Source organism: Hippoglossus stenolepis, chromosome 15, assembly GCF_022539355.2.
Source record: "Hippoglossus stenolepis isolate QCI-W04-F060 chromosome 15, HSTE1.2, whole genome shotgun sequence".
Lineage (NCBI taxonomy): Eukaryota > Metazoa > Chordata > Actinopteri > Pleuronectiformes > Pleuronectidae > Hippoglossus > Hippoglossus stenolepis.
Genome location: NC_061497.1, coordinates 2,330,026 through 2,355,381, shown reverse-complemented (window position 1 = coordinate 2,355,381; position 25,356 = coordinate 2,330,026). Strand labels below are relative to the sequence as shown.

The 25,356-nt window shown below is 40.7% G+C and overlaps 1 protein-coding gene across 2 annotated transcripts; it reads right to left on the bottom strand.

Moving 5' to 3' along the window:
• Positions 1–1,518: 1,518 nt before the first annotated feature.
• robo4 (roundabout, axon guidance receptor, homolog 4 (Drosophila)) lies at positions 1,519–23,401 on the bottom strand. Of its 2 annotated transcripts, none has more exons than XM_035179208.2 (19): positions 22,958–23,401; positions 17,139–17,465; positions 15,688–15,845; positions 13,378–13,498; positions 13,077–13,215; positions 12,609–12,736; positions 12,148–12,263; positions 11,831–12,062; positions 11,576–11,697; positions 11,236–11,407; positions 10,930–11,121; positions 10,787–10,829; positions 10,223–10,335; positions 9,208–9,534; positions 8,892–8,996; positions 8,577–8,724; positions 6,516–6,743; positions 6,038–6,387; positions 1,519–3,344 (listed from the first exon to the last, which is right to left on the bottom strand). In XM_035179208.2, exons 1-19 carry the CDS (start codon positions 23,154–23,156, stop codon positions 3,157–3,159), a joined length of 3,408 nt encoding a protein of 1,135 aa, XP_035035099.2. In that variant the 5' UTR covers positions 23,157–23,401; the 3' UTR covers positions 1,519–3,156. The 2 variants fall into 2 exon arrangements, with proteins under 2 accessions (XP_035035099.2, XP_035035101.2); XM_035179210.2 differs by lacking the exon at positions 22,958–23,401 and adding an exon at positions 19,376–19,607.
• Between the last annotated feature and the right edge of the window lie 1,955 nt (positions 23,402–25,356).

The window sequence follows — 25,356 nt, the reverse complement described above, 5'->3', positions numbered from 1 at the left end:
TCAGCCAACAAACTGCTAAACGGTTTCACATAGACACGCTGCAAACACTGACTGTCGGAGAAAGTGCTAAAGAGGGTCAAGTTTCATGAGCAGGGTCGTAGCCTGTGATTTTGGACAGGCTGGGGTATAATGAGGCTGGAAGCTTAGATCACACACACACACACACACGATGCTGCCCATAGTTTTATGTCTGGTCTGAGAATAGTAATTATCTATTTAGTAAAATCACAGACTAGAAAAGACATGCAGTAAATCTGTTTCTGTGTGTGTGTGTGTGTGTGTGTGTGTGTGAGGTTACAGTCCATGTCTAATATGGGTCATTGTTTTGCTGACATGCTATATAAAGAAGCTATTTTGGCAAAGACCAAAATCAGTGATGCACAAATCCCAAGGGCAAGCGTGTGTGTATATGTGTGTACGTGTGTGTGTGTGTGTGTGTGTGTATATTAACTAATAAGACAAGCAGAAATACAGTAGTGCTTGATTCATTAGTGTGAGCCTCTATAGTGTGTGGTCTGGTTGGTCAGTGTGTGTGTGTGTGTGTGTGTGTGTGTGTGTGTGTGTGTGTGTGTGTGTGTGTGTGTGTGTGTGTGTGTGTGTGTGTGTGTGTGTGCTCTCCAGTGGAGCCAGGGGCTTCTTCATGTGGAAACATATGGCCTTTAGTGAAAAGAGACAGATGAAGGATAATCCCTTTGGCAGTCCAGTTTAACACACACACACACACACACACACACACACACACACACACACACACACACACACACACACACACACCTACACACACACACACACACACACACATAATCCAGTATTTGCACTGCTGCATATAGATTGTAAATAAAACACAGTGTGATAGCTCAGCAGTTCAAAGCTTGTGCTACAAAGTCAGTTCTGTGTGATGTCCTCATGTGTTTACTCCTAATTACAGGTCTGCTAGACGTTATCTGACAATAACTGCAAATCGCACAGGCTGATTAATAATAATAATAATAATAATAATAATAATAACTTTATTTGTATATCATCAAAATGTTGTGTAAAAAAGGGAATGGACATGAAAAACTTCTCCAACATCTTTCATGAACTGAAGTAAATCCTGCTCTTCTCTTGAAAAGGAAAAATAAATGACCCCTGCACCTCACATTCCTGCATGTATTTTTTCAGCTCCAGTAATTATGGACCATTTTGGGGTTTTTATTTCTCCACACATAAATTCTGATTCTGGCTTGGCTGCTCCCGTGCAGCTTATAAATGAAACAGACAGCAAAGCACTTCTTAGCTCGACACTCCCACTCTCCATTTGACCCGAGTAACCCAGATACAAGACATGGATTACTTTGGAAAAGGAGCATGTTGTGCTTTGCACATGACAAACACTCATCCTGGACACAAAGTCATTGAGGAAATCACATTAGGTTTACTGTAAGAGCATCTGCTGCTGCTGCTGCTGCTGTAGCTTTTCCCCTTAATACTCATACAAGTCAGGCCATGTTTGATTATAACACCAGAACAAGTGTAGACAAATAATCTGCTTTAATCAGGGAGAAACCAGAGGAAATCGTAGTTTTTACTTTAGAGAAATATTAGTTACACTGCAAGTTTAAAATTACACTCATCCCGCTTTTGTAATAACAAACCATTGATTAAGGTTTAATTATTCTCTCCAATGGGTTTGTAATTAGAATCCATTATCAGGCACTGCAGCATTGTTTGCCTTGGCTAGTCAAGCCAAACAGATGAGGTCTAAACATCACCTTCATGCTCTACATAGCCATTTAGAACAGCAGGGTCAATTAAAACCCAGCCCACAGGACGCAGAGGGACAGTGTGGAATTTAAAGATACTTCACTTCCTCCAGCAGCAAAGTGGAAAATCCCCCCGCGAGAAACTGCGAATACATCCTGAAAGGTGGACGTGTCAAAGCTCCTTAAATCATCTGAAGGGAGTCTGAAGGTTTTTTTTACAACGCAGTCACCGTGTGGAGAGGTATTTTTCTTTTAAACTTTAAATGACACGAGGGAAAAATAGAATAATGTTGCCTTCAGTTGAATTTGGTTTCTAACTGTGTCAGCAGGAGCTTTTATTTTACAGCTCAACTCGGACACATCCACATATCGTTAAGGCTCCTGCAAATTGATTTCAAGCGATACAACGATTTTATTCAAAACTATAAAACACATCTGTAATGTAATGTGTACAAAAACAAATACAAATTCTTACAAAATGTAAAACTTTGACGCTACAACCATTAGTGAATTTATATTTTTAGAAATATAAAAACCAGCAAGCATGCAAAGACTAAGCTAAACTTGTATTTAATATATATATCTAAAATTCAACTTGGTTAAAGGTTAGACCTATGTCAGTTCAAATAAATGTGAACAAAGTGACTCTGAACTACAGTACGTTACATTGCAAACATGAAACAGTGGACAGGGTGCATAAAGACAAAAAATATAAAAAGAATTCTCAGAATGTGAAACAGAACGACAGTATATGATTTGGAAAGTGTTTATAATTCTTTAAATAACATCTGTTGAATAAGCTGCATATTTACATTTGGTCAGTAAATCAAATCTGTACAGAATCACTGAGCTGCAATGTGTTTGGAACAGAATAAAAAAAAGTGTGTAGTGCTGTATTTTTTTTTTTTGCCTAATGACTGCTGTCTCCCTGTCTTGCATCCTGTCTTTGTGTCTGTCTGGCCTTTTCAAAATACACTGGCTGAGAGCGTCCTGAGGGAAGTGTCTCATTATCCGCTCCTCTAATGAGAGGAAAACACAAGCAACTCAGTGAAAGTCATTTAAAGGATGCAAAATAGTAGGCGGACTGTCCTGAGGTAAACTGGGAAGGGTTTTACAGGCAAACAACAGCAGATGTGCATCTCCTGGCACAGGTGTTCCAAACATCAAGGAGTGAGCTGCAATTATACTTCAATTCTTTCTTTGTGTGTGAGAAACCACTACACGCCTGACTGACTCAGACTTCAATGATGTTTCCTGCACTTCCATTCCTACTTCATTTCCATTAACGTAAATCAATGAATGTTGCAGCATCATGTCTGAGCCCTGTCCTCGTCCTGCACTTCTGCCGTTGCTGTGGGGTGTTTCTGAAGTTCTCAGGACTCACTGGTGACGTTTCCACGACGCAGGGTCCCTAAGCGTTAAAGGGTTTGATGCTTCTGCTGGGATAGCGGGCTCTGTACCTCGCCTCCATTTCCTCCACCCAGGCCATGCTCCAGTCCCACGCAGGAACAGGCTCCGGCTCCGGCTCTCCGAACGAGTCGCCCTCTGCATGAAACGACGGGTACAAGGCGCTGAGGGGGGAAGCCGGCGGAGAAAAGTCTAAACACAGAAGAGGATGACATGTTGGCCTGCATTCCAATATCGAGGAGCATAATTATATTAAAACAAGAACCTTTTTGCCTTTGGAGAAGCAGAATGAGTAAACACTTCCAGAGCTCTGAGGAGCACCTTTCACGCTGATTCTCTGAGGAAAAGCTAATTTAGAAGCAGCTTTGAAGCAGCTGTCTGTCTCTGAAAATAAAACTATTCTAATATCCTCGAGGCAGCAGAACTAACAGTGCCATCTCACATCAGCCCCTCTCTGGATTATGAAGGTACTGGCACATTTCAAAGACCTCAGAGAACGTAGCTGTGCACTAACATAAGAATAGTCTGTTCTCTACAGTGGCCCTGGCAGAGAACTACACTGAGGCCCAGTCTGAAACAAGCTAGTCTGCTGTTTTTGTCCTTCAAATCAGCTTTAAGGTGAACTCTTCACCTTAATGTGGAGAGTTCATGAACATTTGGTGAATTATAGAGCTGAATATTTTCTTAGCCTAGCTCAATAAGAATATAGGCAGACAGTATTTTGTATAGTCGATCAAGAAAAAAAAATTCACAAGTCACATTTAACATGTACTCTTATGACCAAGTGACCTAATTCCTTTTGAAATACATGTGATTCTCCCAATTTTAGAGATGAAAACTCGTCACAGCTCCGGATCAGCAAGATGTCATTTACCAGATAAGGAGGTCAGTGTAGTGATCCAAGGTTTGGGACTCAAACTCTACTGTCAGGCCTTGTGGACGACTTTATACCCATTTCACACCAAAACTATTCATACTGGCACTTGCGACTATTATGACCTGTGAACTAATCACAAGAAAAATGTCCCCACCCTGTAAAGACCTTTAGACTGAATTAGAAGCTATAAAGGAAACACACAGGGGATTTTTTTTGTAACGGTGCTTTGCTGTATGGGTGAAAAATTGCAGAGGCAGACAACAGACAAAAGTGAAAGTTTGGCAAATGGAAAAAGCTGAATGGTGCCCTCAGGGAGAACAGAGTGACTGATGAAGTGACACAGGGGGAAGGATGACTCATCTGGAGGTTCAATTTACTGAAAGGCCCAAAGTAATTGCCTGGTTCCACCTAAGATATTAGATTGAATGCCTGTGTTTCTTGAAGCAACAGACAAATGAACAACCACTGACATACACACACTCTTAGGTGAACACACACACACACAAACACACAAGCTGGAAAGAAATATGCAGCCTCCAAACTAGTTCTATTTTCTTTATAATCTTGAACGTGACAAGAACACATATCAGGAACCTGTGTTTTGAATTTTATGGTTGTGTTTGACAGGTTTACTGTTGTCGGTCTGTCTTCAAGGCTGAGTGTTACCAGTCTTCTTTGACAGAGAGCTCCATCTGGTGGAAGAAAGCTTTAAACACAACAGGACAGGATCCTCTTATCTGCGTAGCCTCACTCTAAAATATGTACCGGTCATTTGACACTAAATCAAACAAATTCATGAACAGAAGAGAAGCAGCACAAAACAAATAAACATTAATGTTTGTTTTTTTAGATGTTCCTCTATTCTTTGTTTTTATCCTGTGATTTAAACATCTTACCTCCGAAAAGGTTTTGATGAAATGAGAAAAAAAATTTTAAAATCATTAATTGAATGAGTCATAACTGGTGACAAGAGCTCCTTTACTTTACTGCCTTAAATGAGAAGTTTAGTTTTCTTCTTTCTTGTTAAAATATCCCACGTTTAGACCAACAATGAATGTATCCTACTAATAATGTGTGTGTGTGTGTGTGTGTGTGTGTGTGTGTGTGTGTGTGTGTGTGTGTGTGTGTGTGTGTGTGTGTGTGCGCGTGTGTGTGTGTGTGTGTGTGTGTCATGTCCAATTAGCCACACTATCTCTAGGACCACCAATTTGTAATTTTAATCAGTAGACCATCTCAAATACCAAAAATAATACTCTCCTCCACTCCTCTCTTCTGTCTCTCTCTTATTAAACAATCTCTAATTAATATTATATGTTTGTACTTTATTTTTATAATAATTATCCAGTTTCTTTGTGGGAGTTGTTTGTAAATTTCCTAGTTTAGATCAGGAGAGAGAATGCAAATTTGAATTTGTGATTTTGAAAGATACTTTACGATCAGTCATCCTGAGATTTCAGATGAGATTTAGGGCAAGACTTTAGTACGGGGCCAATATTGTATGTTAATAATAATAATTGTGTGTGTGTGAGAATGTCTATCTATAGTTATGAGGGCAAATTCTGGCTCAATACCATCATTGCGAGGACATTTTGACGTTGTGAGGACATTTTGGCTAGTTCTCACAAAGGGCTGTTTGAGGGTTAACACTTGGTTTTAGGGTTAGGGTTAGAATTAGGTTTAAGTTAGCGTTAGGAAAATCTCCACTTCTGCTGTGGCAGATCTGCAAATTTGTGTCCACTGGTGACCACAATGTTTATTTTTTACCATGTGCTGGGGTTGGCAAGCTAGGCGGCAATTTTTCATCACTTTTCTTAATGAGATCATCTAAGTAGATGTCAGCTCTAAGACGGATTACAAAAATAAAATTCTCATCATTCAAAAACAGCAAATCGGATCCAAACAGCATTTTTCAAGTTTTTGATTCCATTTCCTAATTTATAAAGATGTGACACTTATCACTCCCATTCCTCTGATTTGATATTCCAACAGATATTCCTCCTGTGCTCACCTGACAAAGAGGCTCCACTCATAGAGTCTGCTGCCACAGCCAGCAGGTGGGCAAAGTGTGCACTGTCAGAGGTGTAACAGCTATCCACGGAGCTGATGAGGCTGGTGCGGGTGCTGGCCATGTCGCTGTCCATGACTGAGCTCCAGGTGTTCCACAGGGAGCTGTCCCACTCGCTGTAGCAGGAGGAAGGCGTGCTCTGGAGGCGGGCACGTCGCAGGCCGATTGGTGGCGCTTCAAGCTCATCAGTGGAAAAGTTATCCTCCAGCTGAGTGTCGCGTACTGGCCCACACATGTAGCTCAGGTTCGGGGAGAAGGTGTGGGACAGGAGGGAACGCTGTTCAGGCAGAGCACTGTTTACAGAGAGTGATGACATGGTCAGCTTATTGGATGTGTTCTAAACTGAACTATACAAACGTGTAGCTGTCAACATTGACTACTTCTTCTAAAACACAAGACCATTTCTACAAAGTTGTGTCACCTGCATCTCTCTGGTTTAGGACTGAGCTCTAGGTACTGGGTGGCTTCCTGAGCTGTCAGTGTGCCTCCATGGTCATCATCCAGTGACATAGTGTAGGATGCAGTAGACAGGTGGCTGTGGGAGGGGCAGCTGTTGGCGGTGAGTCCTGGGTGCCCATGCTGGCCTGATTCCTCACACACTGACTGGAGAGAGCCCATGTCCACTGTAAGCTTTGTGGAACGACTGGAGCTGAGGAAGATGCAAGAGACACATGTCGTCCTTTTGGCCAACTTTCTTCTAAACAATGACAATCAGTAACGACTGGTGATATCAAACAGGTCAATATTATCCAGAGGTAGATTTTAATGTAAAGCTCAAGCCAGCAGCAGTTTAGCTTATCATAGCATACAGACTGGAAATGAGAAACACAGGTAGCCTGGCTCTGTACAAAGGAAACACCCTCCAGTCACATGATGGCAGACTTCCTCTTGGCTGGACACAGTGAGTTTACCTTAGGCTTTGTTGATGGACGACCAAAGACAAAACGTCAGCTTTGTGGAATTAAGTCTGTTCTGCATAACGGTCAAAGTGCTCCTGCCACTTTGTAACTAATCTGTCTTATTGTAACTTTTGTTACTTTGTTTGTTTTTTCTGGCCTTAAGCAATGACCATGTTAGTTTCACTTTAGGTGTGATGTGTCTTGTTTCTTCATTAGAAGATTCATACAACAACACTGCATGTGTCTTCTCTCTTAGCAAAGAGAATTCAAATACATTTGTGTAATTTGTTGCAGTTCTATGTGGAATGAAATCTTAATTTACTAAAGCTTAATTAGGACATGAATAACACAAGTGTGAACAGTTGTGAAGTACCAACACATAGCAGGCAGTATTGAGTTCTATAGCTATAGCTCAGATGTGTACATGTTTGCTCTGCAGGTTTCAACAGAGATCATGAGTTACACATTGTGTTTGTAAAAATGTTAGCAAGGATCTCATGGAAGCTGTTGGTGTAATTCATGAGGATCATTAGTTTCAACCAAAGCCCTTCAGCTTCATCAACATCTCAATGAAGATCAGATGAGATCCAAATGAAGGCTGAGTTGGTCAGTGGGTGTGGCCCTAACAGTGACGCAGTAATGACTACTGAGCATTCATGGATCAGAATGTGAACATGTTGCATAGAGGAGACGCACACGAAAGACTGAGCTGAAAAGCTGGACGCCAGCAGAAAGTGCTGGCAAATCAAGTTAAGAGTTTTTGTATTTATGTTTGAGGTAATAAAGTACTCTGAAAAGCAACTGTTTTGTCTCTGGCTGTGTGTGGGAGACCCCGGTGGCATCGGACATTGCCACACTCACATATATGTTTTTTCCGTCTTGTGTGTTTCCACCTGGGTCTTTCAACAGGACAAAAACATCCTCACATGAGGAAGACTGCATGAGAGGATGTACCGCAGGACAGCCTGGTTTAACAAATCGTATTTTTGAAATATGCCTTTCAATATTTTTCAAAACAAAGGAAATCATGCTACGCAGGCCTGCCTTGGATTAAAGATTCAGTCAGCTGCAGAGCAACATAACACAACATACAAGATGGAGTACATAAATGGTAAATAGTCTGTATTTATATAGAGCTTTAGTAGTCTTGACGACCACTCAAAGCGCTTTACAGTACTTTGTTATCTGTGAGCAGCCCTTTTCTATGAGGGCCATTCAGGGTTCAGTATCTTGCCCAAGGACACTTAGGTATGCAGATGGAAGACTGGGATCTAACCACATACATTCAAGTAGGAGATGTAAAGCACCTTGCAGGCCTATAGGAGGCGCTCATCTCCTTAGTAAGAGTCTGCAAGGAGCTAAAAACAGATCTGAAAGTCCAAATTGTCCCTCTCCACTAAAGTGAATAGGAAAGAGCCAAATCAATTCAGCACTGCTAAATCTTATCTGTCCTGGTTCCTGTGAGCTACACTCTCATTATACTACTTCTTTATCTGACCCAAAGGAGGTCGCAGAGAAATTAGTAGTGCAGGCGGGACGTCTCTTTTCTGCTCTCCCCAGTCTGGTCTGTGTGTTTGTCTCACCCTTCATCAGAGGTCAGGCTGTGTGTGTCCATGCTGCTGTCTATGGGCATCAGTGGTGGTGGGGGCAGCATGTCCACTAGGTGGACTGACGCAGAGTAATGCAGCAGGCGAGGACAGCCAGCAACGTCACTACACTCTGGACATCCACCTGGAGAGACAAATGAAAAAAATCCCACTTACTAAGGATAGATTATTACTATTTTATTCATACTTGTGTCGCTGTACATGTTCGAGCTCAACTACATGTTTAAAACACCACTGGTGAGATAGGAGTCGGTGTGTGGACATAAAGTCAGTGTGTAGATTCAGTCGTACCATGTCGACCTGGTGGTATGTGACTGAGTCTCTGCTTGTAGACACTGGAGGGACAAGCCTGCTTTCTGGTTGGCACTATGGGGACACTGTTTACTGCATGCAGCTCTGAGGGGGGAAGGAAATGAACACATTTGTCAAATATTCCATGTGGAATTTATAATGAACAAAAGCAGTCTGCAGCCTCTATAAGCTGAAATAATGTTTTACAAGTTGAAGTAACATGGTCGGGCAGAATCAAGCAAAAAATGAGGAAGATTAAAATATTGTTAACAAACTCTAACAGTGGTACTGACATTACATACTCAACACCATTCACCTTGCTTGCTGTTGTTTTTTTCCCATGACTCTCTCAGCACACCCATCTTGGGCTGGGGACGTATGGCTTGTTTCCATGGCAGCACGTCACGGCTGCCAAGGGACAAGGTCTTTGCGACAGGCTGAGGGAATATCCGGATGGTCTCAGCTCCCTGCTGATGTTGCAGGCCGTGAGGCATTTTAGTGCGAGGCCCAGGACTGTTGAAGGTCTTGAGGCCGTTTCCCATCAGGTCCACGTAAAAAGTGCCATAAACTCCGCAGCTGTCGGTCGCAATGGGGACAACTGAGTCCAGACGGCCGGGGTCCTTCTTGGATGAGACTGGGAGACCTAATGGAACACAGAGGAGTTAGTACAGACACTGTGCAGTCCCAGCACATATTTATGGTCATTCTGTTCTCATATTCAAGTTGTAAATACACTATGATGTTCAGAACAAGCAACAGTGGCTTTTCCCTTTCAGTTCTCTTCACGTTCACATTGACTTATTCCAAATAAACCGAGAGCTGTGAGTAAAGTTATTTGATTGACAGGTGATTGGACAGTTTTGGAGATGTCATCCTGCATGAGCGACTCCAAAATCAAAAATCTTAAAGATTTTTGTAGTGTAATATTACAGAGATTTTTGTTCTGTGGTCCCAGATTTAACTCAATTCTTATTAGACTAGGAAAATATGTTACCATGGTTACCAAAAACGTTGCGTAAATATAGACCACAGTATTTCATATTATCCACATCAGGTGAGAGGGAGTTTGGTTCGTCTGTTTGCTTTCACACCACAAACCAACCACATCGCCATGGCAGCAGACCAAGACCACCTGAAAATAAGTTTGATTGACAGCTTTCACACCAGCCTGAACACACTGAATGAAACAGCTGAACAGGTTAAGTGTGAAAACCCCCAAAGAGCCTCTTACTAATGACTCACAATCAGTTACATAGATTAGAATTAAAGTTTAGCACGTATGTCAAGCATTACAACACCAGCTTAGTCAAACATCTGTCATTGTAACTTACTAGTGCTCCTGATTCCTGGATGTTTTTGGCCTTGGGCCCATAAGTCCTGATACTTCTGGCTGAAGGCAGGTCTCCAGCCTCCAGAGATCCATGGGGAGTCTGGAGCCGCCATGCTTTAAGAGAGGATGCACACATTGAACCAAAATGAACCATAAGGCACTCTTCTTTGTACAGTGTAATACTCACTGAAGTGAAGTGTGGATTTTATAATCTATGAATTATTCAATCTGAATTCAAACTACAAAGACGGTGGGTTCTTCATCACCTTGGTTTAAGAGAATCTTAGGTTAACACAAGACAAAAATAACATTTCAAAATATATCTGATCTCAGGGTTAGTTTTAACATATTATAAAAAAACTACCGTGATTCAGATTCAGATAAGAATCAAAACTTTTTACTTGTCCAATAATGCAGGTATGACTGACAATGTATCTTTTACTGGTGTATGACAAACAACAGAATACAATACAGTACCTAAGAAGACACAATATTACAACTTAAATATCTTGGCTTTTTACATTACACCTCATGTATTAACACCACGCTTTTGTCTACACTGTACCTGTGTTTAATAATGAGATCGTCACTGGCCAGTCTGCGTAAACCTAAGGAGAAAAAAAATACAACAGCCAATTAAAGCATGTCCAACCACTTTTTTTTGTTATTTTTTAGAATGAGCATGTTTTGAAATGATAAAATATGCACCTTTCACTTTGCCATGTCCTGGTATGAGGTGGCCTGTCCTGCTGTGGCGTCTGAAGAGGTAGACAACTGCAACCATCAGAACACACCACAGGAGGGCGCCAATAATGCCGATGAACACTGGGTCCTGAAACAGGATCTGAGACAGATGTCGTCTTTGGATGTCTGACTCAGGGGGGCCCCCTATCTGTGTGTCTGAGAAGCAAACAGGAAACAGATGAAATCAGTTTGGCGTCACACTGAGGACACAGACTCCACTTTATCAGCGCACTATCCGGATATGGAGATTAACAGTTCTCTTTTGCTCACTGATGACAAATCCATGGGGGTCACACGGTGTTCCAACTCCGGCTCCATTGACAGCTGCCATGGTGAGCCAGTATCGTTTCCCTGCTTTGATAGTAGAGATATCGAGGCTGTGTTCTCCACTGTCCACTGTCCAGTTCTGATACTGCTGCTCCTCAGACTCCACACACCACACCTGAGCACAGAGACAGTTTGTATCCTTAACATGATCCTCCAATCATTCATGTTTTTAATCTAATATTTAAACTGTCTGTATTCATGGTTTGAAATACAAATCACACAGATATTGAGGAAGTTATTAGGAATTCAGGAGCTGAAACTTCTGAGTGTCTCAGGTTATTACCTGGTATCCCTGGATGACACCGTTGTGGGTTTCATGAGGAGGAGGCTCCCAGCTCAGGTGGATGGTGTTATTCAGCTCATGGTTCACTGTGATGGACACAGCCAGCGGAGAGGCACTGGGAACTGTGTAATTAAGTCAGACTTTACTATTATCTCACCATGGCTGTAATATGCACTCGTATGCACTCGTACTCGTGTATGTTTTAGAAAAAAAAAAGACAGGACATGAATATTCTCAAATCAAACCATTTCTCACCCGTCTCTGGAACTCTGAAGTGCCGGGTGTTGCTCTCCCTTCCATACAAGCTACTTCCATAGGGACGAACTTTGAACTCGTACTTGTAGCCTCTCTTTAAAGGGCCCACCTGAGTCTGGAAGCTGGGCAGTGTCACCTTCTTTGCTGCCCAGTCCGAGCTGGCAGGCAGCAGGCAGCGATAGAGAACCTCGAAGCCATCAAGGTAATGTGGCTGTGCCGGGAGGAACTGGAGCTGGTCAGGGAGAGGGAACAGTGTGGCTCGCACAGCTGAAATATTCATGCTTTCTCTGAAACCCTGTGCAAAAGCTTTTCCATACCTTCCATTGTACTTGGGATATGTTGGACCCAGGGGCCATGATGGTGACATTTTCCAGAGCCACTCGCAGGGTGGACAGCTCTTTGTGAAGGTCTTTCTGTATAGTGCTGGCAACCTCTGGAAAAAAAGAGTTTTATTTCAATTCATCTTTTAGAATCTATTTCAAATTTAAACACTATTTTTGCTCTAATCACCTTGAGTCGGTCTGTTCTGCGTCATCACTCCTTCTAACGCTACCAACAACAATGTACTGATCTACACTTTCTTATCTTGAGCATCCCTTGAGCTTCAGTTCCCATTAAAAATAAACTAAAAACATTAACCAGTCTGTCATTGCAGCCCTCATCAGTTCAATCTGAGCGTTAGTGAAATGTCTGGCTAGTATTCACAAAGTATTTACAATGAAAAACTGCATTTTTTTTGTGCTTATATTTTATTTTAAAGCTTCAGACTTCTTCTTACCTTCAACTTGTAGCTGTGCGCTGGCAGTGACCACACCTACAACATTTACAGCAGTGCAGATGTACTTCCCAGCATCCTGGGCTGTCACATAATGGATCTGGAGAGTCTGGTCTGGGTTTACAAGGTACCTGTATTTGCATATAGGACAGTTAGTATCAAATTTAGTGCCCCTGACATCTGTGAAAAAAACTGAAATTTAGATGTCAGGAAAGAAATAAGCCGTGAGGAAACTCTCTGTCAGCTCAGTGGCAAGCTAAAATAATATACATATGGCAACATGACATGGTGATTTTCAAGGACTTATTGAAGTGTGTGTTCAAGCAGTTAAAATTGGTCATACCAAAAGATAAAATGTCATTTATTTGAGAAAAAGATTGAGGCAACATTCTTAAATCAATATGTCTTGTGTCACAAATAAGCAATGATCAGGTATTAAGAGACTGTATTTGTTTGTTTTGTCACATGTACCTGCCGTTAGGAAGTGGCCCCTGCTCTCTGCTCCAGAGCACAGTGGGTGGAGGGTCACCTTTGGCTTGGCAGTAGAACTGGGCAGACTCCCCCATCTTCACCGACACATTTTCTGGCTTCAGCATCAGAACAGGCTTGGCTGCAGTAGAAGAGAAGAGGAAGTCAGTACTTGCCTTTACCGTACGGTGCCTGAGTGATTTGTTTGTAGACGGAGATCTTTTCTTATCACAATAAAAAGAAAAGCATTGAAAATACACTGGTAGAGAACTGGTAATGGTGAAGTGGTAATAAAGTGTCTCACCCATCACAGAGAGCCGAGCCGCTCTGCTCTCTCTCACTCCCACAGTGTTACTGGCCACACACACATAAGCACCAGAGTGTTTCTTCTCTGCAGGAGCGATGATGAGCTTTCCACTCAGCTCCTACAGCACAGGAGCAGAAAACACACAGGTCACTGTCACAATGCGTCAGCTTCACATGTCATGTGTTTGGTCAGTGTAAGATAAGATTTACAATTAAATATTACTATACAGTTGATGGATTTTAAAGAGTCTATTTATTATGTCTTTATCAGTAGATGTCACTTAACCAGGAACACTGTTTAATGAGTGGAAATATTTATTAAGCTCCATCACTCCGCCATTTTGGCTGCTCCTCTGTCATTTAAATCATGAGCAACATCTTTGTCTTTTAAAGTAAATCTCTTTTTTTTTTTCTCCGCAGGATGAGTTACTTTTTTTCTTTTTCAACATGCAACAACTAATGTATAAGCCTGTTTTGTACACTGAAGACAGCATATTTGAAGCCATCAGGTTAGAAAGGTGCAATAGATGATGGTCATTCATCACTAAAATATGGCAAACAGAGAATCAAATTCAGACTTAAATGGTGGATTTGGTGTGGAGCTAAACACCGGAGCTTTGGGTCTGGTTTCAGTGCAAACCCCTGGATCATAAAGCAGGTTTCACTGTCCGTGGAGCTGCAACTTCCAGGTCCAATGCCTGAGTGGTCAGCCCACTGCAGTACACAGTACCTGTGTGTGTCAAAGCCAGCCAGGGGAGTGCGCACGTGACCACAGAATTAGAGATCATCAGGGAGGTGGGGGACTGGGCAGCTGGGCCAGCAAGAGTGGAAGACTGCATGTACAAAATATGTTTGTCTTGCTCGGGCAGCAGCCACGGACACAAAGATGTCAAGAAGCTTTTTTCAAAGCTCTGTGTCCAGGTGGTGGACTTCATGCATTATTGTGAGTAAGCAAGTTAGCAGTCCACGCACACACACACACACACACACAACACACACACACACACACACACACACACACACACACACACACACACACACACACACACACACACACATCCAGAATAATACTGCTACAACACAACTGCAAAAAAGGTAAACTATATTATATTATATTATATAGACCTGATCTATAAGTGGAAACAGACATCTCACTTTGTTCCACAAGGGTGCTTCAGCAACTCAGTTTGACATTTTCTGGGTCTGTCTCAGCCGTCGCTCTCTCTGCGAGGCAGTGTTTGGATCTCTAAGTAAAGCATACAGTGTCACCATTGATGCACAGCCCGTTACTGCCCTGTTTGGTGTCAATGCATAATGGTCATCTAACATACATAATGTGATTGTGTTCACAACATATTTGGCACGCCACCTCATTCTGTTAAAGTTGAAATGATCAAGACCTCCATTTCACGTCAGATGGCTGATAGATACTGTTTCATTTAAGTAAGTTAAAATAAAATACACCTTGCAGGGAAGTAAGAAACTTTGGATAAAAGCGCCAGTTAAATGATATGTAATGTAATGGTGACAATATTTTTACAACTTGAAGGACATGAGAGAATAGATTACACCTGTGGATCAGTCCAGTCTTCTCTGTCTACATTAGGATTGTTACTGTGAGTGTAATTATGGTGTCATAAGGTGCACTTATGATTTATTTCTTATTTAATTGTCTTTCATTTTGTATTTATCTACTTATTGATTGTTTTTTTCTTTCTCTTTTTTCTTTGTAACCATGTTAGGATGTTGGGAGGGTTGGTTGTGTGTTGGATGGGAATTTTTCTGTTGTAGTTGTTAAATACCAATGAAAAGAATGTTAAAAAAAATAACCAAAAAAAACAAGGGACCTTTTAAAAATTTAACTGTAATGATTTTCAGTTGTGCGTCTTTCCTCGAATATTTGTATGTAGATTAAAGGATGTTTATTTGCGATGGTCATCCTAATGATATACTCAGGATCAGAAAGTCACATTGAATCTAAACAAATTTCACACATGAATGAGTTAAAAATCTGAAATACAACTTCTGACTCTAATACACCTCAAAGAGTATCTTGGCCTTCCTTTCAAATGTGGAGACATTTTCTTTTGGCTTTGTCCTGCTTGATGTCCATGTCTATTACAGATTGTTTTCTGTTAAAATGCATTCTGGGACATTGGTTTTAATCAGGGCTGTTGTCCCTTTTTAAATTCACCATCATCACCTTAACAAAAATGCTTGCAAACTTGGTGCATGTCTAAAAGGTGTTTGCTAAGTTTCATGAGTGAAAGAGAGAGAAGAGAGAGAGAGAGAGAGAGAGACGCCTTACAGTGTAGTGGTGGTCACTGCTGTTTATCGGCGAGCCATCCTTCTTCCAGACGACGTTAGGTTGAGGGTGTCCCGCTGGGGGGCCACAGTTTAAGACAGCCACATCCCCCTCTGCCACCTCCACATCACTAGGCTCCACGCTGAACTCCTCCTGCAACACTGGAACAACACAGTTGTCTCAGCTGGGTCAGAATTACAGGCCTCCGTCACATCCAGAGCCATGAATACTCTGAAAACATTTCTGATTAGTTGTCTGTATCATGATCAGCTAGATGAAGTGAAATGAAATAGATGAGTTTCAATGTTTATCCAACACAGATAAAACAATAACAACGGTTTACTGTCACTGTGCTGCCCCAAGTCAAATCAATAACTCTTTTTTCCTCAACACAACAGTAGAAATCCCACTTTGCACAGTGGTGTGCACAATTCTAACAACACACTCGCAATCATGCAACCAGCAGCACCAACTGTATCATTCCCAACCAAACATCACTGTGATTTTGTGGGCTCACCTCATTACCAGCTACAAAGTCAGGCAATAAACCAGCCTTTAAAAACTATTAACCATTAAAGTCATCTCTTTTTATCATTAATGTGACAAAGCTTTTTCCTACTAAAGCTCACAGCAAATCATGTTTTAACTTAGAGCTGCAACTAATGATTATTTTTAGTATCCTATCCTTTTTTTATAGTAATCAACTGTTTTGTCTATAAATTGTTAGTGTGTCATTATGTTTCCAGAGCCGAAGATAACATCACGTCCATTCCGTCCATCAACAATAGATCAATCAATTGTTTCACTTCAACTTAAAATCATCCTCACAAAACATTCATATGATATAAAATGTTTCAAGTCATCATCAGTGACAGAAACTGAATTTCTGCTGTTTTGGTCTCTTTCTGTGCCAAAGCTCAAATAGTTTATGTAAACTGTCCTTTTCCACTGCAGCTTTCATCTGTGTCCTGTAAGAGTCAAAGACAAGCAGCCGCAGAAGCTGCCTGTCATACAGATAAGTCCACAGAGAGGGCCCGAGGTCAATTAGCAGCACATTGCGACTCCCTGTCCAGCAAACAGTGACATTGTAGACCTCTGTCACTGTCACAACATACATCTTCATCAGCCCTCTGGGGTGTGTGTGTGTGTGTGTGTGTGTGTGTGTGTGTGTGTGTGTGTGTGTGTGTGTGTGTGTGTGTCTGAGAGTGGAGAGTTGTGTAACTCCATGTCAATCTGTGTGGGTGTGCATAATCAGTTGTGTCTATCTAAAAGAATCTGTAAATGTGTGCTCAGATTTGCGAATACGTACAGGAATTTACAAATGTGTATTTAAATTATGCATTAGTGAAATCGGATTTGTAAACGTGTAAAAAATCTGTAAATGTGTAGTTTGATAGTTGATTGTTCAAATATATATATATGTTCAAAGACACTTCAGCAGTGCCTGATCTTACCTGCGATATACAGTGACGCATTTCGACTGGTGGCCTTCCCTGCACTGTTCCTGGCCACGCAGGTGTAGACACCTTCCTGTGCCTGACCTCGCCTGCCCCCTCCGACACTCAGGAAGAAGAGGCTGCCCTCTGACAGAACCATGGACTGCCAGTACCCATCTCCATTCACTGTCTCCAGGGGTTGACCGTTGTACAGCCACTCGATGGTTGGCTTGGGGCTGCCATCGGCGCGGCAGGAGAGGGAAGCGGGATTCCCAACTTTCACTACCACGTCAGAGGGGTTGAGGACGATACGGGGCGGGGTCTCTTCCATATGAACTCTGGAACCTGAGGAGGATTGAGATGGAGTGAGCTACTGTATGTTGTGGTTCTATTTAATCAGATGTAGAAAAGCAGAAAGAGCTACAGCTGCTCAGTAAGCTGTCTGGAAATGTATTTGATCCTTACACTTTGCCATAAGAGTATGATTATTTCCAGATCAAAACACGTATTATGAATGCATGTATCTCATAAAACCACCCCAGAGTTTATTTAACTGGCAACAGAACACCCACTACAAACACGTTTAAACCCTGCCACCAACAAACAATGTCTATTTGCAGCCAGCAGCAGTGGAATGCCATTGTTTAAACTTCCCATGGAGTTGGATGCCCAGGCTGAAGGAAACAGGGAGAATGTGATCAGCTTCCTGAGAGGGGAGGAGGCTCCAAGGTCTCAGGGACATCAACCACAACAAAGGCGAACTGGAACTTCCCCATGTACAGTATATCCGCATAGAACAAAAGACCCCCTTCAAGAAGAAGTTTACTCCGAAATGTTTACAAAGTAAAATATTTCCAAAACTGATTACGTTCCGAAAATATTGTGTCAAAAAGCAGTTAAGTTTAACAAGATTAACTTTTAATTGCTGCTTCCTTTCTCATTCACACTTTCTTTACAAGTGTTGCATGCTGCCTGGTTCATTCAAAATAAAACAGTGCCAAAAGGAGAGAAAAGACACAGCCAAAAGAGTGCCAGAATATCAATAGTCTGGAGATGTCCATGGGCTACAAACATTAAGAATCGTGTGAAACAAAATGCTGTGTTATTTCACATTTGAATTGAATATCATTGTAATCTGGCCAAATAGTTTTGGCTGCCTTGAATTGGCAGGGACAGAGAAAGAGGCTTGGCTGGTCATTGATTCACTATAGCTGGAAATGCCTTCAAATTAGAGCTGACAATAGCCTGTTTAACCTCATTGTCACTTTGTCTCTTCACATTCTGAGGAAGAAAAAAGAGGATGCAGGCAAAACATCGGTGCGTCATGGTCAACATATGTTCTCAGGAGGGAGGATAAGGATGCTTCTCACTCTCCAGACCTCATGGAAAAACAATTAATCAATGGGTTCCAAAGGATTTAGGTACACAATGTATTTAAAACAAAAAGAAGTACGAGAATGCGAGGTGGGCCGCATCCAAACCACACACCTCAACATCTCCTGCCCCACTTATTGGAAAGGGCCACACCTCTTGAAAGGATTGCTGTAGTTGATTTAGATCAACAGAAAATGAATTGGCAATAGATATTAAATAAAAGAACTTTGAATTCACAAGTCGGAGATTCTGGAAAATCGATGCAGGGAAAGTGAAGTCAGATTTAACCGAAAGAGAAAAATGAATGATCACAATATTGTAAGTGGACATTCAGGAGACAAACTGCAACACACTCAGTTGTTTTACTGAGCAATATACTGATATGTATAGTTTTACACTTCATATTTTTTCTTGTGTGCAATCTACCGTGTTGTAATATGAACGTGTACAATATACTCACAATTATGTCATGAGCAATACTCTTAGATTTACTGGGTTTTGTGAGCAATTTACACTTAATGCTGCCTTTAATATTATTCTATTGTTTAAGTAATTTTTGATTATTTATCTGTCTCCTGTATTGTGGGTCAGATGCAGCGAAATATCGTTCAAATGTGAAATTGTCTGGTTCTTTGCATGACGAAAAATGTCTTTTGAATCTGAAGTCTGATGAGTAACCTTTGTGGTCAAACACTGTATATAAACAATATACAATATGCACTGTTTGTTATACCTGAAGTAAAGAGGAAGAGCAGGGAAATGTCCTTCCAGCTTGATTAAACAAACATGATACTTAATATTACACTTACAGTGTATATTTACTCTATTTATAATATTATATTTTAAAATGAGTCAACACATGAATACTCAAATGTACTCACCGGACAGAAAGACCCCCAACACCGACCACCATATTCTCATCGTTAACATGAACACAAACTTTCCAAGCTAACGTGATGAATAACTTCTACCAGACTAACTATGAAGCTAGATGTAAATTACGTAGTTTATTTTTCTTCCTCCGTCAAACTGTTTTTAAGATCCAACAACATGTTTCTCTAAATTTACGGACAACACGTATTTCTGTCCCATAATGTGACTCGGTGTTTCTGTTCTGTCCCGTGAACACAGCTGGCGTAGTGACAGACGGACACCTTTTTCAAAATAAGACACATCCTGAGCAAAAATAAATCCACTTTACTGCACTTTACACATATAACACTATAAACTCAATAATATTTTTTGAACCAGTATTTGTATGTTTTTTGCACTGTTTCATTTTTTTATTTAACTCTTTTATTTACAAAAAAATAATTTTAGACTTTTAATTTGAAGGCAGTACCACAAGCTTCCTGTATTTTTCCAGCTGTCTGACAAAAGCTTGACAACCTGAACCTGTCTGGGGTTGATGTCACAAGTCAGTGTGGAACAACTTTAAAGTTCATAAAGACTCTTATACACATATACACATACACTGTACATACAAAACACATATACTATCACAGTGTATTAGATTACACTGGGAAAGTTAATAAGGAAAGTGTAGACTGAAATTAATTAATAAATAATTAATGATTCCAATGGGATGAACAGGATGATTTATCAATACAACACTATTGCAATATGTTTTCTGCTTTTTTTTAAGCTAGAGAGAAGTAACATTTAACGTTCCAGCTGCTGAGCTCTCTGCTCACTTTAATCTGTATCCATTGTTTTGATAAAAACACTAGAAAAGACCATAAGAGTTTAAAGGTCCAGTGTGTAAGATTTAGGTGAAAGGGATATATTGGCAGACATTGAACATCTATAATTGAACATCTATACATCAAAATAATCCTAGTCAAGATTTTACTACTGTGTAATCATCTAAATTGTACGAATTGTTGTTTTTACACTTATATTTAAATTCTTTATATTTACATCAGGAGCGTGTCCTCTGTCTACGGAGGCCGCCATTTGTTTTTACACTCGTCCAAACTGGACAAACTAAACACCTTTTGAGTTTTTAGGAAAATTGAATGCTTCCAAATATTCTCTTTCATGTTTGGAAGGGGAGGGTGAGGTGAGGGTTATTCAGCTGAAATATGCAACTTCACCACTAGATGTCACTAAATCCTACACACTGAACCTTTAAATATATAAGCATTTTTTTCAACATTGTCACATACCATTAAACTCTGCTCCCGGTGAATGAGAAGAATTCCCAGTTTTTGTCTAATCAAATTAAATATAAATAGTTGAGGTGGGTGTATAATTTTGTTGCCTTCTAAATATGCTGGCCCAACTTGGAGATTGTTTTTGACGATTTCTGGCAGCAGAGCTTTCAATGCTTTCATGTGGCAGGAAGTTCAGAATCTCCCGTGTTTCTAAACAATGGAAGGAAATGATATGTCTCTCACACATACAATCACTTCACAAAGTAGCTCAACTGTTAGTAAGCTGCTATTTAGGTTCCGTCTGTCTAATGGTTTAGTATATTTTAAGTGAAAGATGCATAAGGCACTTTATGAGTTGGTTTATTATATTCATCTGAAATAATGCATATAATATTACTTTAACATTGTAAATAGAAATGTCAACTTGGTTCCGCACAACATAGCAAACAACTTACCACACAACATTCAAAGCAGGTAAGTATGTACTGTGTTCACACTGGAAATAGCCATATCAAAAGCCAATGAGAATGTTAAATGTGGTGTTTTTACATCTCTCACTAGAAAAATGTGTATTATCCTCCACTGACGTTTAATTAGGGGCTTTTCTAATGAAGAACTTGCACTGATACCTCACCTTGTATACCTCTATAAAATGTTAATGTTGATCTTTTGTTTGCTAACTGCAAAAACAATTTAAAGAGCAGCACAGGTCTTCTGTGTATTTTCTAAGATGTGATGGTATGAAGCAAAAGAAGTAGGCAGAGCTACTTCCAAGTCCCATCACAGCAAAGGAAAAGCAGCCAGGAAATAAGTGGACTACCAGTAGTTCATTCCCTCCAATGGCTCACATAAATAAAGCATTGTTTAGTGAACTGTTCATTGTGAGGCTCAGAAAGACCCGGGGCTAAGTGATGGATGTTTATATTGATCCAACAACTCGGGCTTGATGGCCCCGGCATCGGCCAGCTTTCAGACGGCAACAAAAGCTTTAGAGAGGATGAAGGATGAGTCTCGGCTAAACACAAGTCATGGGAATGGCGCTGGGCTGCGATGTGGCGAGGGAAGGAACCTCTTTGAGGCGCTGGACCAAAGGTCAGGGGAAGTGTCGGAGCGCGCAAAGAGGGCGGGATGGAGTGAGAAAAAGACAGAATGTGTCAGTGGTAGTGAAGAATGTGATAAAAAGTGACTTCAGAGTAAATTCTAAGTGTAATTCAACTGTGTTTGGTAAATGGATAAACAATCATGTGAACATGAAAGACTGCTTTAAAGCTAGTTTAGACAAAAAGGCATTGTGTGTTCTAATGTAATGCACCTCCATTTTAGTGGCTTATTAGTTAGTGACTTGACTTAATTCAAATAATCACAGCAAAACCTTTTCTGTGAATCTGCAACAATCTTTTTCAATCATCACATTCCATCACATTTACATTGTTACAATTCTCATCCACTTGTTATATAATCTGTCTCTAAAGAATAGACACAAAACTGCATCGGTTTTACAGAGCTTCTACATTACATTGTCTCTTTTACCAATAAACCTTTTAGAAGGGAGCTGGTCCGTGTCATGTTGTGTTAAAACTCATTTTAGTCTTTAATTTAATTTAAGTTGGAGCATGATAATGATTCTCACAGTAGCTTTAGGCAGATTGTTTCTCCACAGCAGTGAAAGGACAATTGAACATTTTAACAACTGTGAAATCCCAACACAATACATTTGTCAGTTGTCTTGAAAAAACGTCTTTACTCAGTGACAATTTCTCCCAAATGTAGTGTTTGGCATTTTCTAGGTGTCTGTGAGACCTCAAATGCTGACAGCACCTCTTCCCGTTAAATCTCTTCGTCATCTTGCTGCCCAAATAACAAAATAAGATACTGTAAATTTCTTTGTCTGTTAATATAGGTTTATGGTGGAAAAATTCATACATAGCTAATCAAACATGTAAATCAAGACTAACATGTCCAGTATCTGTTTTGGTGCAATTACAATATTTAACTTTATAACAACTCTGAATTTAATAAAATCAGAGGAAACAAAGTATTCTAAAGTATAAAAAGAGTTGATTAGTTAGTTCCAAATGTTAATTTTCCAATTACTATTATAATTTTTACACAATAAGCTGTGAGGTGTGTGGGATACAAAGCAATAAGGAAGTAATGCCAATGTTAACACTCAATCAGATTCAATTATGTCATTCAAAATAATGTCCTATTTGGACAAATGACTCAGTTTAACAGCAGATCTTAGTGAGTCCGAGCATACAGTAATCTGAGCATGCAGTCGGAAAGTTGTGTGGGATAAGAACGGACCTTTTCTGCGGAGTGGCCTCTTCCTGTGGAGCGTGTGCTGATGTCCAACGCTGTGACGAACGTGCTCCTTGACCCGGGTCTTTGACCTCTTCTCCAGTCCCTGCTCTGATGGACACATGTCTTGGCACTTGCACCTTGCCGAATACGCTGCCCAGGTGAAGAGCCAGGACACACAGACAAGCCAGGCACTGACCCGCATCTTCAATCCACAAGTCAGCACTTCCCGGATGCAAGACCAGAGCCCTCACCGCAGCTCCGCTATACCATCCATACCCTCAGAGAAACCCTCAGCTCCTGACCTTTCCTAAGCACCACCTGTTATTTTGTGATAGTTCAACAATATGTTTTCCTCATATTCCTCAAACATGGCTGTGAGCTCCTCTTCCCTCCCTCTTTAATTTGGTCTCCTCATCTCCCTCCTCTTAGGGTCCTTTTTTTCTCCAGAGGAGGGAGAAGTTGGGGGGGCAATGATCAGAAAACAAGTTTCAGACCACATGCTGAGCGAATAGTGAGGGGAAGGGGACCAAGGGGTACTGTCTTGTCTGCGCTATTCATTCAGCATGGGACAAGGGGGTGGGGGCGGAAACACAGCGAGGCTTGTTTCCACAAGTCACATCAGTTTCATTAATCAAATGTGACTAAACAAATGCACCAGAACCGTTTTTATGCATAAACTGAATAATGAACTGTCTGTTTTCATTTTTGTAACAAATTATATTATCATCTATTATTTCTGAACAAAACGCACCATGTGTGAAATGTCAGAAGAGCATTTATTTCTGCTGCACAAGCTCATATTTTAATTTTCATTTTGTGTTATGCTCAATTTCAGATGTAAATGATCAGAGCAGAAAAAAATGTCTTTTATAAAAACGTTTCAAACAAGACAAAAGCTTCTCTTTCTTTCACTTGGTTCCTTTAATGTGACAACTCAAGCTAACCCCCCCTCACTCAACCATGACCCAACCTCCCACCAGTCAACTAGCCAAGCAAATTTGTAGCTGTCTGTCTGCACAGTATGAGTCTCATACATCATCTTGGCTCGCCACTAAAGAGGAAAACAAAAGTACCAAGTCAACCTTGTCAAAATGTTCTGCTTTAATTTCTGACACAGTCGTTTTGCCTGGTTTGAGTGGACTCCCGGAGTGTGCACAGATTACACTGCTGATGTGCTGTAGCTGCTGTAAACAAAACACACAAATTACTGTAGATAGTTTGAGGCTTGAGCCATTTTTTTTATCTTGCAGCCATCCCTCTACCTGTGTCAAAGCTGTTTCTCTAATCATTCGTTCACAACAAGATCGAGTGGCCAAAAACAACTTTCTATTTCACAACTGATGAACTAAATTAAGAATATTTATACTATTTTGATGCTGAAAATAAACAACGGCACCATATATATATGTTCTGAAGAGTTCTGATCCCTGCAGCCAAGTTCGTTAAATGGTCTGTATTTATAAAGCACTTTTCTAGTCTTAATAACCACTCAAAGCACTTCACAGTCCAGTTTTGGTAATTCAACCATTCACACACATATTCATACAGTGCATCTAAGTGCAGAACTTTCTCTATCACATCAATCACACACTGCCGACACAGCCGAAAGGGGCAATATGGGGGTTCAGTATCTTGCCCAAGGACACTTTGGTACAGTATGTGGAAAGGGGGAGACTTCTGGTTAGTGGACAACCTTCTCTACCTCCTGAGCCACAACCACCCCATATTACCAGAGCCTATAGACTGTAGCAATGCTGTTTATCTTTAGCAGAGCTGTATCCGTGTAACGTAGCAGCATCTTTACGAACTCTACCACCGAATGCTACCGTGACCAATACGCTGCCGTGTTGACCCAGCTGACTGTTTAGATGAAACTAAATTACAAACACAAAGCGTTTCGCGGTTGAACAATTTCCCCAAAAAATTATTAAGACATTAGTACAAGGTTATGGCTTCAGTTCAATTGGATGTTGTGAGGGACAGCTTATCACCGCAGTCTATCTGCAGCAGACCTTTCACACAGCAGGCTATTTGACCTATGATTGCCGGTGTAACTAAAAATCAATAATGTTGGCACTGTTCCATGTAGGAGTAGGAAGCCAGGCCAGCTGTCGGCGTTCTACTATATACTGTAGTTCACTTTATTTACTGTTTAATTGGAATGTCTATATTTTAAAATGTGAAATTTGGTGCTCTCATCAACCCTCACAATGGAACAAAAAGAGTATAGTCATCCTTGTATGCTCACTACTTCATGCTTACACAACAGTGTAAGAAATCTGAAATTATTGCTTTTTATTGAGTTAACTGTCTAATGCATAGAGAAACGTGAATGGGTGGATGAGGGAGTGACACAACCTAGTTGAAGCCTTAATTGCTGCAGACATTTGGACTGAAATAAC